The 12,000-nt window shown below is 41.3% G+C and overlaps 1 protein-coding gene across 3 annotated transcripts in view; it reads right to left on the bottom strand.

The window, feature by feature from the left end:
- The window catches only part of grm2a (glutamate receptor, metabotropic 2a), a 156,039-nt gene that overhangs the window by 31,019 nt on the left and 113,020 nt on the right, over positions 1-12,000 (bottom strand). For all 3 annotated transcript variants that reach the window (XM_061932582.2, XM_061932583.2, XM_072912646.1), the window contains one exon: positions 3,682-4,745. In XM_061932582.2, coding sequence (XP_061788566.2) covers positions 3,682-4,745 — 1,064 coding nt within the window. The remainder of the gene's footprint in view (positions 1-3,681; positions 4,746-12,000) is intronic.

Below are 12,000 nucleotides of genomic sequence, written 5' to 3'. Positions count from 1 at the left end.
TGAACAGGTCAGCCACCTGTTTAAAGCCCGATCACAGTTGAAATCTTGAAATGAAGGGCCTTTAATGGCCAAAACATTAACCTGGACAACATTTTAACAGCTGGTTGGCTCAGATTTTATTCTTTTCATTGCATTCACATGCTGCAGTGGACAGTGGACAATTTAGCTTCATTATTAATGCAGTACCTGAAGCACCGTCTCCACGTGTGTTTATTGACAACAGGGTTATAACCTGGACACGTTAGCTCGTCGGTATGGTAACACGTGACGTGACAACAGCGGCGGTGTTAATGAAGCAGCGTCAGGCTGCTCACCGTGAGTGAAACGCTCGGTGAAATCGCGGATTAACGTTAGATATATGACGAGCCGCGAGCGATGCAGTTATAACTTATCTACCTACAACCTATATTGCCCTCGTATTTTGATCCGGTCGGTCCGTTCTTTTACTCCGCCGTCTTCTTCTTCTTCTTCTTCTTCTGGCCCACCAGGTGAATTAAGTGCTATTGGCCAAGTTACAATGCATAGTAGGCTACCGCCACCTACTGCACCGGAGTTGTAACTACAAGGTACATTCACAGACAGAGTCCCATTGCTTTTATGAGCGGTCGAGCGAGTCAAAAGCCGAAAAATCCATTTGTGGCGGACGTAATTCTTTCGTGGCGGGCCGCCACAAATAAATGAATGTGTGGGAAACACTGTATATATATCATTTAGGTGTGGTGTACTTAATTTGTTGTCTTTCAGCTTAGTCAGACTTAATTTTTGGACTTTTGTTTTGAAAATTTTACTTAATTTTGTTGCATCTTCAACTTATCACCAACTTAATTATACCAAGTTTTACCAACCTATAAAATATATTTAATTAGGTCTGGTGAAATTAATTTGCTGCTTTTTTAATGTTTGTTAAACCTAATTTTATTGCATATTCAACTTATCATCAACTTAATTTTACAAAGTTTTATCAATTCAACAACCATAAAGTTATGAAAACTTGTAAAAAGTTGCTTCAAAGAAAAACATTTTTGTAGACTATTACCAATAAGGTATCACGTATTCATTATTTTCCCACACTTTCCCTTTTGTCAAAATGGTTGTAGATTAAATGTAATAAACGTGTAAAAGTTATGGTATGAATGAACTATGAGTAAAAGACACGAAGAAGGGGTAGGATTAAATATAAGCTTTGCTTGTTGCAACTGCTTTTCAGATATGTTGAAATGTGCAAATGCAACCGCATGATGTTCTTTAAAGGGGTCATATTATGATTTTTTCTTCTACATTTAAAACACTTACTTGTGGTCTACATAATATGTATCGGTGGTTCTTTGGTCAATATTGTGCATAGGTAATGTTTTACAGACCATCTTCAAGCCACTTTCTGACCGTCTCTTCAGCATGCGCCATTTTGTGGGCAGCTAATTTATGTGCCTCCATTTCAACTGTCAGGACCTGTCATCTCAGGCCTGACTATTTTGTATATTTCCTTATTTCTGTAGTAAGTTCCTTTCCTGAGCTTTTATTTTCATTTCACTTCTTGTTTGCCTTGACCACTCTTCTGGCTTGACATGTCCCTGATTGGCAATCTGGACTCACCTGTTCAACGTTGCCAATCAGGCTCCTTTATAAACCAGCATGCCCTGTACTCAGGGCTCGATCATAGACTCTTGTTTCTTGTTATTGCATGGTCCCTGTGCACTTTCAAGTTGCACTTGAACTAATTTGTTTTTGACATTAAAGTCAGGTGTACCTGCAGTACGCTTGCTGTCTCTGCATCTTGGGGTTAAAGACCGACAGAACCTAACACTCTCCCCGTCACCCATGTTGTAGTGCTTCCATATCAAGTCCACTTACAGACATACATTAGAACTATATGCTACTTGGGACTAAAAATGGCAACAGCTGAGGATGCGCGCATGTACGAGCCATTATGCCCCAACATGAGGATAGAGAAAAAGAAGGAACTTATTGACTACAATGGCGGACTCGTGTAAAGATCTTCGAGTAAAACTTAATTCTTCATGGAGATATTTGCTGACGTCACCAATTGGAAAAACGTCACAAATTGGGCAAATTCCAAATGGCTCGCCTGGAGGAAGTATTAAGGAAGGGAAGATTGTTTTATAACTATCTCCGCAATGCCTCCATGGTTTGATTTTACATTTCGGGACTTATGCAGATCCCAATTACACAAAACTAGGTACCATTAGGTAAAAAAAGCTGATTTAATGTAAATCGGACCTGGGCAAATTAAAGCCCGGGGGCCACATGCTTTTCAATCTCGCCCGCTGGACATTCCCAAATATTTTTTTTAGATCTTTAAGATGGAAACTGTAGCTGCCATTATGAGGTGCAGTGATGTTTTCAAATTACCGTTAAGTCTTGAACTATACAATGTAGTTTGTATTTCAATGGTTGGAATCTGCGCTTTTGCATGATATACTAGTTAGTATAGTAATCTAAGTCACAGCAGCTCAGACGAGGCACCAAGCAGTGTGGGTGGGGTGCGTTTCCACAGAGCCTGAAATGCGGGTGTCAGGGACAGACGCGGAAGGAGATTTTCCCAACACAGTTCTGCAAGAAAAATGATATTATATCAGATCGTAGGTGGGGGATTTTTTTTACCCTTCGCGTTTATTATTCGCTGTGTCTGTTGGATTTTTGTTGTGTTTCGCTTGATTGTAAAATATGTCGATCGAGAGGGGGTGTGACGTTCATATGTTGTCAATATTCAGCGTTTTATCGTTAATAGGTAATACTGTAAATCCCACGTTTTTTATTTTCATGTAGATTTTGGGTGTCTCCTTCAGTAAAAAAATGTCAAATTCCATTCTGTTTGTTAAGGCACTCTGTCATAACGTTTTTAGCATTCAATCAGACATTATTGTGAGTTTTTGTATTAATGTTCCTAAAAATGGATATACCCGCCCCCAGACACATTTTTTTCTCTAAATTTGGCCCCCGAGTCAAAATATTTGCCCAGGCCTGATGGAAATTGTTAAAACATGTCTGAAACAAACACATCGTAACCAACAATCCTTGAAGGTGGAGCACTCGCATCCCGAGGTACCATTGTATTTAAAAAAAAAAAAAAACTTATGGTGGGTGACAGTGTCAAGCGCGCAGCTCCGTAAACTAAATGTGAGTGGAAAATGCATAAAAAAACACCAACGCTGCAAATGGCAATAAAAAGACGCAACTCCCCAAATTACGTTTGTACATGCATGGCACAACATTCACAGATTAAAACATAATTGATGCAGGCTACCAGGAAATTACCAGCGTCCTCTGCAGTGGACTTGTGAAGTGAAGTGAATTATATTTATATAGCGCTTTTCTCTAGTGACTCAAAGCGCTTTACATAGTGAAACCCAATATCTAAATTACATTTAAACCAGTGTGGGTGGCGCTGGGAGAAGGTGGGTAAAGTGTCTTGCCCAAGGACACAACGGCAGTGACTAGGATGGCAGAAGCGGGGATCGAACCTGCAACCCTCAAGTTGCTGGCACGGCCGCTCTACCAACCGAGCTATACCGCCCCGGTATAGCACACTTGTGTGTGTTTGCGTAACAGGGATATTGTTTTCTTGGAATTTGCAACCCTGACAAAAGTACAAAACCAAATGTCCACTGCAGAGAACGCTGGTTGTCAAGAGGATACATGGAAGTCATATTTTTGACTCACCCTGTAGTCACTGGCAGTGACATAGAAAATGGGCTGAAAAGCCAGCCAGATGATGCAGGTCGTGTACATGGTAAACCCAATGAACTTGGCTTCATTGAAGTTTTCGGGGCACTTGCGGGTCTTGAAGGCGTAAACCGTGCAGAGAATGATGAGGATGCAGTTGTAGGTGAGAGACAAAAGCATGCTCGAGTCCTTGCTGTTACACTTGAGGGTGACCACATCTCTCTTCTCCGGGCTTACTTCCTTTCTCACTCCTGGAGCTTCCACAAGCAGCCAGACCACCACCACGATCAGCTGGCAGGAGATCAGACCTCCACAGATGGCAACCTGGGAGGCTGGGCTGATAAATCGAGGTCGTTGGGCCCCGCCCTTAACCCCACTGAAGATCCGAGCAATGCGATTTGTCTTGGTCAAGAGGGCTGAGTAGCATACGGCAAAGGAAGTTCCTAAGCCCAGGCGGCGCAGCGTACAAACTGCCGTGGAAGGTTTGGCGATGTAGATGAAAGTCATCGTATAGCACATCAGCACCCCCAACAGAAGAATATACGAGAGCTCACGTCCACTGGCCTTTACCACGGGGGTCTCGTTGTGTTTGAAGAACAGTCCGATGACAAAAAGAGTGGACATCATCCCGAGACAGGAAATGGTGACAGGTCCAATTGCCCAGGCGTCTTCCCAACGGATATACTCCTCAGGTAGGTCATAACAACCTGTCAGATTAGCCAGAGGCCACTGTCCAAAGCTGCAGTCGGCACATGTGAACTCATCCTGCAAGTACTGGTAGGACTGGCAAGGGATGCAGATCCAGCAGCACACGTCCCCTGGCTGCATACTCTTCACCTCGTTCTTCCTGCAGGGATCACTACACTGGGAGGTGGGCGCACCCTGTCCATCCCATGGGATCAGGTTCGTGTTCAGGGTCAAGCTCTGAGCCCAGTAACCAACTTTGCGATAAATGTAGTGTCCACCCTCCTTGTGATAGTGAAAAATGTTGTAGCGGCCGAAGCTATCTCCAAAGGCGTCAAAACGAACAAAGTTATCCGTCTCTGGGGGACGAAATGGTGCTGTAGGGGACAATGAATGAAAAGAAGGTTAAAATACAAGACCTAACACATTGATGTTAATAAACACATATTGTTGCTGACCTCCAAAGCCTTATAAAATATCTAATGACTTCTGAAATTGCAATCATTCAATCATTAGCCAACAAACCATTAACTGGCATACCATGTATATAGTTTCTATAAAAGTAATTACTCTCATAAACAGATGGCTGAAATCACACCAAGAAGGTCAATTTCAATCAAGGGAACGACAATGATGACACTTTTGATGTACACCAGCTTTACATTAGTATGAAGGGCCGTTAGGGACATTATTCAGAATTACCTCTTACATACACTACTGAAATGCTCTCACATAAACAACTGAAATCTTTTTCTTTTATACACACTACTGAAACACTCTTATAAACACTACTGAAATGCTCTTACATACACTACTGAAATGCTCTTATAAACACTACTGAAACGCTCTTATAAACACTACTGAAACGCTCTTATAACACTACTGAAATGCTCTTACATACACTACTGAAATGCTCTTATAAACACAACTGAAATGCTCTTACATACACTACTGAAACACTCTTGTAAACACTACTGAAATGCTCTTACATACACTACTGAAACACTCTTATAAACACTACTGAAACGCTCTTATAAACACTACTGAAACACTCTTACATACACCACTGAAACACTCTTATAAACACTACTGAAACATTCTTACATACACTACTGAAACACTCTTATAAACACTACTGAAACACTCTTATAAACACTACTGAAACACTCTTATAAACACTACTGAAACATTCTTACATACACTACTGAAACACTCTTATAAACACTACTGAAATGTTTTTGTCTCACGCACACACACACACACACCTGGAATTATTTTTCACTAGTATGTATAAACGGATTTCACCTGTGTGTGTGTGTGCTTTTTACACGTGCGTGTGAGAGACAACAATTTCAGTAGAATGTGTGCAAAGATTTCAGTTATGTGTATGAGCGCATCTTACCATTGTGGATGGGAGCATTTTACCACTATGTGTAAGAGCATCTTACTAGTGTGTATGAGCGATGTTGCATTCCGGTTCCGGTTACCAATAATCCCCGCCGCTTTTCAGACAAGTTTTTTTTTTTTTTTTTTTTAAAGCCAAGTTGTGGACAAAATGTCTCCCGACAAGTAGCTTAACCGAGGCGGGAGCTCCACTTCATAATTTGAGGGCTTCAGCGGAGAATATAAGAACACTTTCAATGCAACAAGGGTCGTGCTGCCGCCATGGGTCGCCCCTGCAGGGCGCGGCACCTGAGCGGCCACATAGCGGTGCCTTTCTCGTTCCGACATCCAAGCAGCCTGGAGCAAATGTGACCTTGCGAGTTTGCACCGCACACATGCAACGTTTCAGCTCATGGACATTGGGGCAAGAGGAGGAAAAGGTAATTAGACATTATTTATTTCTAAATTATTGTTGAATCCCACGAAATGTAAGGCGACATGGCATTGTCGTGCGCTACAATGGTAACATGTCGAAATGTGAGTCACGTCGTGGTACGTCAGTAGCTGATCAAATACTAATGATAATGGATTACATTTATTTAGCGCTTTTCTATCGACTAGATAAGGGGTCCCCAAACTACGGCCCTCGGCCGCTAAAGTCCAACATCCGGCCTGCTGGAAAACATTTTTTATTTTGTATTATTATTTTCAATCTGTCTGTTCTAATCCATTTTTTGGTGTCCCCTCGCCGCTCAGGCAATTCATATTGTCTAAAAATGCATTTCCCCGTATGACGTATATTGTCTTAGCTGTTTTAATGTGATCTGATTGTTACATTCTTATTTCAGATTCACCACACAACTGCATGACCATTTCAACAAGGACGGAATAAACAACCTCTGGATTAATGGAACTTCTCTGCACACAAATATATTGATTGGAATATTCAATAAATTTCACATAGAAACATTGTGAATATTATTTTCAACAGTGTGTTGAAAACAACCTTTTTTGGTTCAGAAAGGTTCCTTATGTCTTATTATTCATATACTTCCAATACTTGTCGGTGTGTAATTCCAGACATAGATGTAAACATTAATGAGACAACAATTAACATTTTTCAACAGGTGAACCCAATGATGGCAACTATGGAATAGACATGTTCACTTCAATTCTGCACTTTATTCAGTGAACAACATGGGAATTATAAGGTTTGTTAAAATGTTTTCTTCACTTTTGCAGTGTATTCTGCGAATTAACATTTTGTTTAAACATTTTGTAAAAAATAAATAAATAAGGAACCTGTTATACAGACCTGTATGAAGTTGCCCACTTTATTATTGCAAATATCAAAATAACACTTTGGGGACCCCTTATCTAGTCGATAGAAAAGCGCTAAATATATGTAATCCATTATCATTAGTATTTGATCAGCTACTGACGTACCACGACGTCACTCACATTTGGACATGTTACCATTGTAGCGCACTACAATGCCATGTCGCCTTACATTTCGTGGGATTCAACAATAATTTAGAAATAAATAATGTCTAATTACCTTTTCCTCCTCTTGCCCTAATGTCCATGAGCTGAAACGTTGCATGTGTGTGGTGCAAACTTGCAAGGTAACATTTGCTCCAGGCTGCTTGGATGTCGGGACGAGAAAGGCACCGCTGTGTGGCCGCTCAGGTGCCGCGTCCTGCAGGTGCAACCCATGGCGGCAGCCCGACCCTTGTTGCATTGAAAGTGTTCTTATATTCTCCGCTGAAGCCCTCAAATTATGAAGTGGAGCTCCCGCCTCGGTTAAGCTACTTGTCGGCAGACATTTTGTCCACAACTTGGCTTTAAAAAAAACAACAAATTGTCTGAAAAGGGGCGGGGATTATTGGTGACCGGAACCGGAATGCAACACCGCTCATACACACTAGTAAGATGCTCTTACACATAGTGTAGTGATGGGATCGGCAGTTCTTTTGACTGTACTGAATCACTAGAATCAGTTCCTTAAATTGAGTCGTTCAAAAAATTTGTTCACCGAATCACCCCCCCCCCCCATCCCCCCCCCAAAAAAAAATAGGAGGGGGGGGGGGGCGTGCGTAGTACAGTACAGTGTAGACATTCGCGGGAGAAGCAGCAATTAGGGTGAACACGAGTCCCTACACAGCTCTGCATGCAGTACACCAGGCAGTGAGTGACACAGTCAGCACAGTTCAGTACGTGAACCTGAATCACTTCTGCAGCAGCAGTTCTGTGTGCAGTCAGTCAGTCAGTAACAGCTTCCCCAGCCGCAAGATCTCGGTGTGTGTCAGTTCGCGAACGACACAAGCCCTCAGCACCCAATGAACGACGCGCACAGTGACTGAACGAGAGCCTCAATGTGACGTCCTCCTCCGCGACACAGTCAGTTCTCTGTGTCAGTAGGTTCGCGAGTCCTGATTCTGTCGTTCACTGAGTGATTCATGTCGTTAATCCGCGGTGAACGAATCATTCGCTCAGTCCCTCCCCCCGCCCCCATGACGAGTAGCTGGCTGCGTCATTCGCCGACGTCGAGGTTTCAGTGAGTCACAGAATGCGCCAGTTCCACTCCTACCGGCATGGTCGCGGCGGAGCTCAACTGAACTGAGAAAAGAACGAATCAGTTCATGAAGTGTTACGGTTCAGTACGTTCACTCAAAAGATTAGTTCGTTCGAACGAATCGTTCGCGAACGACACAACATTAACATAGTGGTAAAATGCTCCCATACAAAATGGTAAGATGCGCTCATACACATAACTGAAATCTTTGCACACATTCTACTGAAATTGTTGTCTCTCACACGCACGTGTAAAAAGCACACACACACACACAGGTGAAATCCGTTTATACATACTAGTGAAAAATAATTCCAGGTGTGTGTGTGTGTGTGCGTGAGACAAAAACATTTCAGTAGTGTTTATAAGAGTGTTTCAGTAGTGTATGTAAGAATGTTTCAGTAGTGTTTATAACAGTGTTTCAGTAGTGTTTATAAGAGTTTTTCAGTAGTGTTTATAAGAGCGTTTCAGTAGTGTTTATAAGATTGTTTCAGTAGTGTATGTTAGAGCATTTCAGTAGTGTTTATAGGAGTGTTTCAGTAGTGTATATAAGAGCATTTCAGTAGTGTTTATAAGAGCATTTCAGTAGTGTATGTAAGAGCATTTCAGTAGTGTATGTAAGAGCATTTCAGTTGTGTTTATAAGAGCATTTCAGTAGTATTTATAAGAACATTTCAGTAGTGTATGTAAGAGCATTTCAGTAGTGTTTATAAGAGTGTTTCAGTAGTGTATAGAAGAGCATTTCAGTAGTGTTTATAAGAGCATTTCAGTAGGGTGTGTGAGAGAAAAACATTTCAGTTGTTTATGTGAGAGCAGTGTTTCCCACAGGACAGGCATCTATTTGTGGTGGTGTGGTCGGGGCGTGGGGGTTGGCGGCGGCAGCGGCGATGACCAAGAAGAACGCGGAGTTGGAATATAATTACAACATTTTATGTACATATTTATATACAGATTTGAACAATTAGTGATTCACTGAAATATATTTATTAATTGTGGTTCTTACAAAAAATATATCTTATAAAATATAAAAGCTAAAATGTCTCTTAAAGCTCTGCCCCTTTAATTAGTGAATACTAAATAATTTAACTTTAGCCTACTACTACAACCATATCATTTACCAGCAACATGAAGTGAAACAGAGGCAGAGGTGTCCTGCCACAGTCAGTCAACCTCCTCCTCCTCCTCCTGCTGCTGAACAGGTCGCACCTGTGGTCCGGACTGTAGGCCTACCTCCTCTCCAAGTCGAGCCCTTTTCGGCCGTTGAAAATATGTTTCTATACTCATCTGTGTGAAGGAGTGAACATCCAACATTAGAATTTATTACTAACGAGCAGAACCGCTGTTAGAATAATTGTTTGTAAGTTATCACAAAAGAAACATTATATTGCATTATGTTCCTGATGAGAAGATGAGGGCTGTCTTTGGAGGCCTGGCAGGAGGAGGAGGGCTCGTGAAACGCCACTGTGATTTCAACACGGACAGATGGCAGGATGTGCTCAACTCCCGGAGGAACTCTCTTTGAAGTGTTAAACGAACTCTCTTTGAAGTGGTTCCCAAACTCTCTTCCAACTATTTGGTCAACGCTATTTACGACCCGCTACCCTCTTGAAGTTGCTGTGGACATGAGACGGGAGGGGTTGTCCATTGTCCTCCAACACCTGCCCCAGCTGGATCCAGGAAGAGCCCAAGCCCGAGAAGTCCTCTTCTTGGACTTCAAGGCGACCGAAAACAATGACTGTTTTACATACTCCCAATTCCTGCTGTGACATATGTTGGTGCGTGAACATGGAACATCTGAATTAAAAGAGGAGACGAAGACCTTCTTCGTCAGAGCGTGCTAAGACACTGTAAGAGGTTACAGGTTGACGCATGTCTCTCACCAATTGAGTCCAAATTGAATTCTGTCTCTGTTTGATTCCTTGCCTTTTGTCTTGTGTAATAGATGTCCTGTGTTTGAACGTGACATCTAATTGGTCCTTCGAGCCGGATTCCAACACGTCTGACGATTCCAGCAGGAGTGAGTGAAACCAGAAAGACCATGGCAACCAAATCCTGATTGAGAAACTGCTTTTTCTTCATTTCGGGCTGGAATTGAAAGACTGACGGAAAATCCGAGGACAACAGGAAGGAACGCAGAGAGCAGTGAGTACGTTTTAAATTGACAAAGAAAGAAACGACTAAGAAAAAGCGTGTGACGAGGGTTACGACGCATAAACAAACCCTGTAAATCCTAGGCTCTAACAGGTAAAAAAGGCCAAAATCACTGCAGGACGTCGGTGTCCGCGAAAACTGGAATACCCGAAATAAAATTCTAAAACTGAAGAGGCCAATATACTGCAGGTAAACGGAACCGCGAAAACTGGAATCCGTAATATCCGTAAACAAATATACTAGGGGGAGGCGGAGCCCACAATTATTTGAAATATCCGTAAGCCATTATCCTGGGGACGTCGGAGTCCAACAGACCTAAAATGGTCTATTCAGAATAAAAAACTGAATTTTGTCCGTAAAAAACAATAACCTGGAGAGCGACGGGGTCCTCATGTAATATACATTGAAATTTCCGTAGATCAATATACTGAAAGGTGTGAATGTGAGAGTGTTTGGGAGTAATCGCCATTAGGCTATCACTCCATATGAAAGTTGTGAGAAGTAAATAGTGGGTTATTGTGGATGCTCTAGGCAAGACACCTCCACTGGGGAACCATCTCCAGTAGAAGCGACATGTACCACAATAATAAATTAAACCACTATCTTACAAACAAGACAAAAGTAATCCTTATAAGTTCGGCTCTGTAGGAGACAACGGATTACTCCAAATTCTCAAAATGGAAAGAGGGACACAAAGAAACGCAGATCTAATATGGTCTATTACAATCTATTTAAACCAAAATAGAAGACAACAACCACAACGTCAGCGGTTAGACCCTACTGCATGTTGGCGTTGTAGCAGAGAAGGGCATTTTGCAAGAAACTGTCCTGAAAAAAATAAAATAAAAAAATAAAAAAATTAACAATCAAAGTAACTCAGCATGACTGTTAAAAGACAACACCAATTAGTCATGTTGTCAGCGTATGCCATTGGTGGTAAGATCGCTGCAAATGTGTTTGTTTGTTTGTTTGTTTGTTTGTTAGTGTGTATTTAAGTGTGTATCTTTCCAGGTACAAATTGTGTAAAAACCCCGGAGGTTCAAATAAAAATAAAAATAGGTTAAAAGAAAAAGCAAATAGGAGAAAAATCTCAAAGTGCTGAAGTGAGAGAAAAGTAAAAATAAATGAAGAAATGGGGAAAAATCAATAAGAATTAATGCAAAATTAAATAAACTAATGCGAAAGAGAGATAATGGGGGTATTGAAATAAGAGATGAAGAAAAGGTAGACTGAAGATATACATGTATGTTTGGATATATAAAGAGCGCTTTTATATATACAAATATATATATGTATAATTAAATAATGGAATAAATAAAAACCTAGATTAATAACTATAATAAGAGTTGAGATGTATAGTATGATAAAATGATAAAGTGGGTTACATGGTTATTAGCTGAGGAAAGAAGAGAGAAAAAAAAAAAAAGAAAGAAAAGAGAAATCTCTTCAAGTGTTGCTGACCTTTGCCCTTAAGAGTGCACTCACCACTTACACATCACCGTGTGTGTGTGTGTGTGTGTGTGTGT

The sequence above is a fragment of the Nerophis lumbriciformis genome, linkage group LG38 (genome assembly GCF_033978685.3).
Source record: "Nerophis lumbriciformis linkage group LG38, RoL_Nlum_v2.1, whole genome shotgun sequence".
NCBI classification, from domain to species: domain Eukaryota; kingdom Metazoa; phylum Chordata; class Actinopteri; order Syngnathiformes; family Syngnathidae; genus Nerophis; species Nerophis lumbriciformis.
This window is presented reverse-complemented; position numbering and strand designations above follow the sequence as displayed.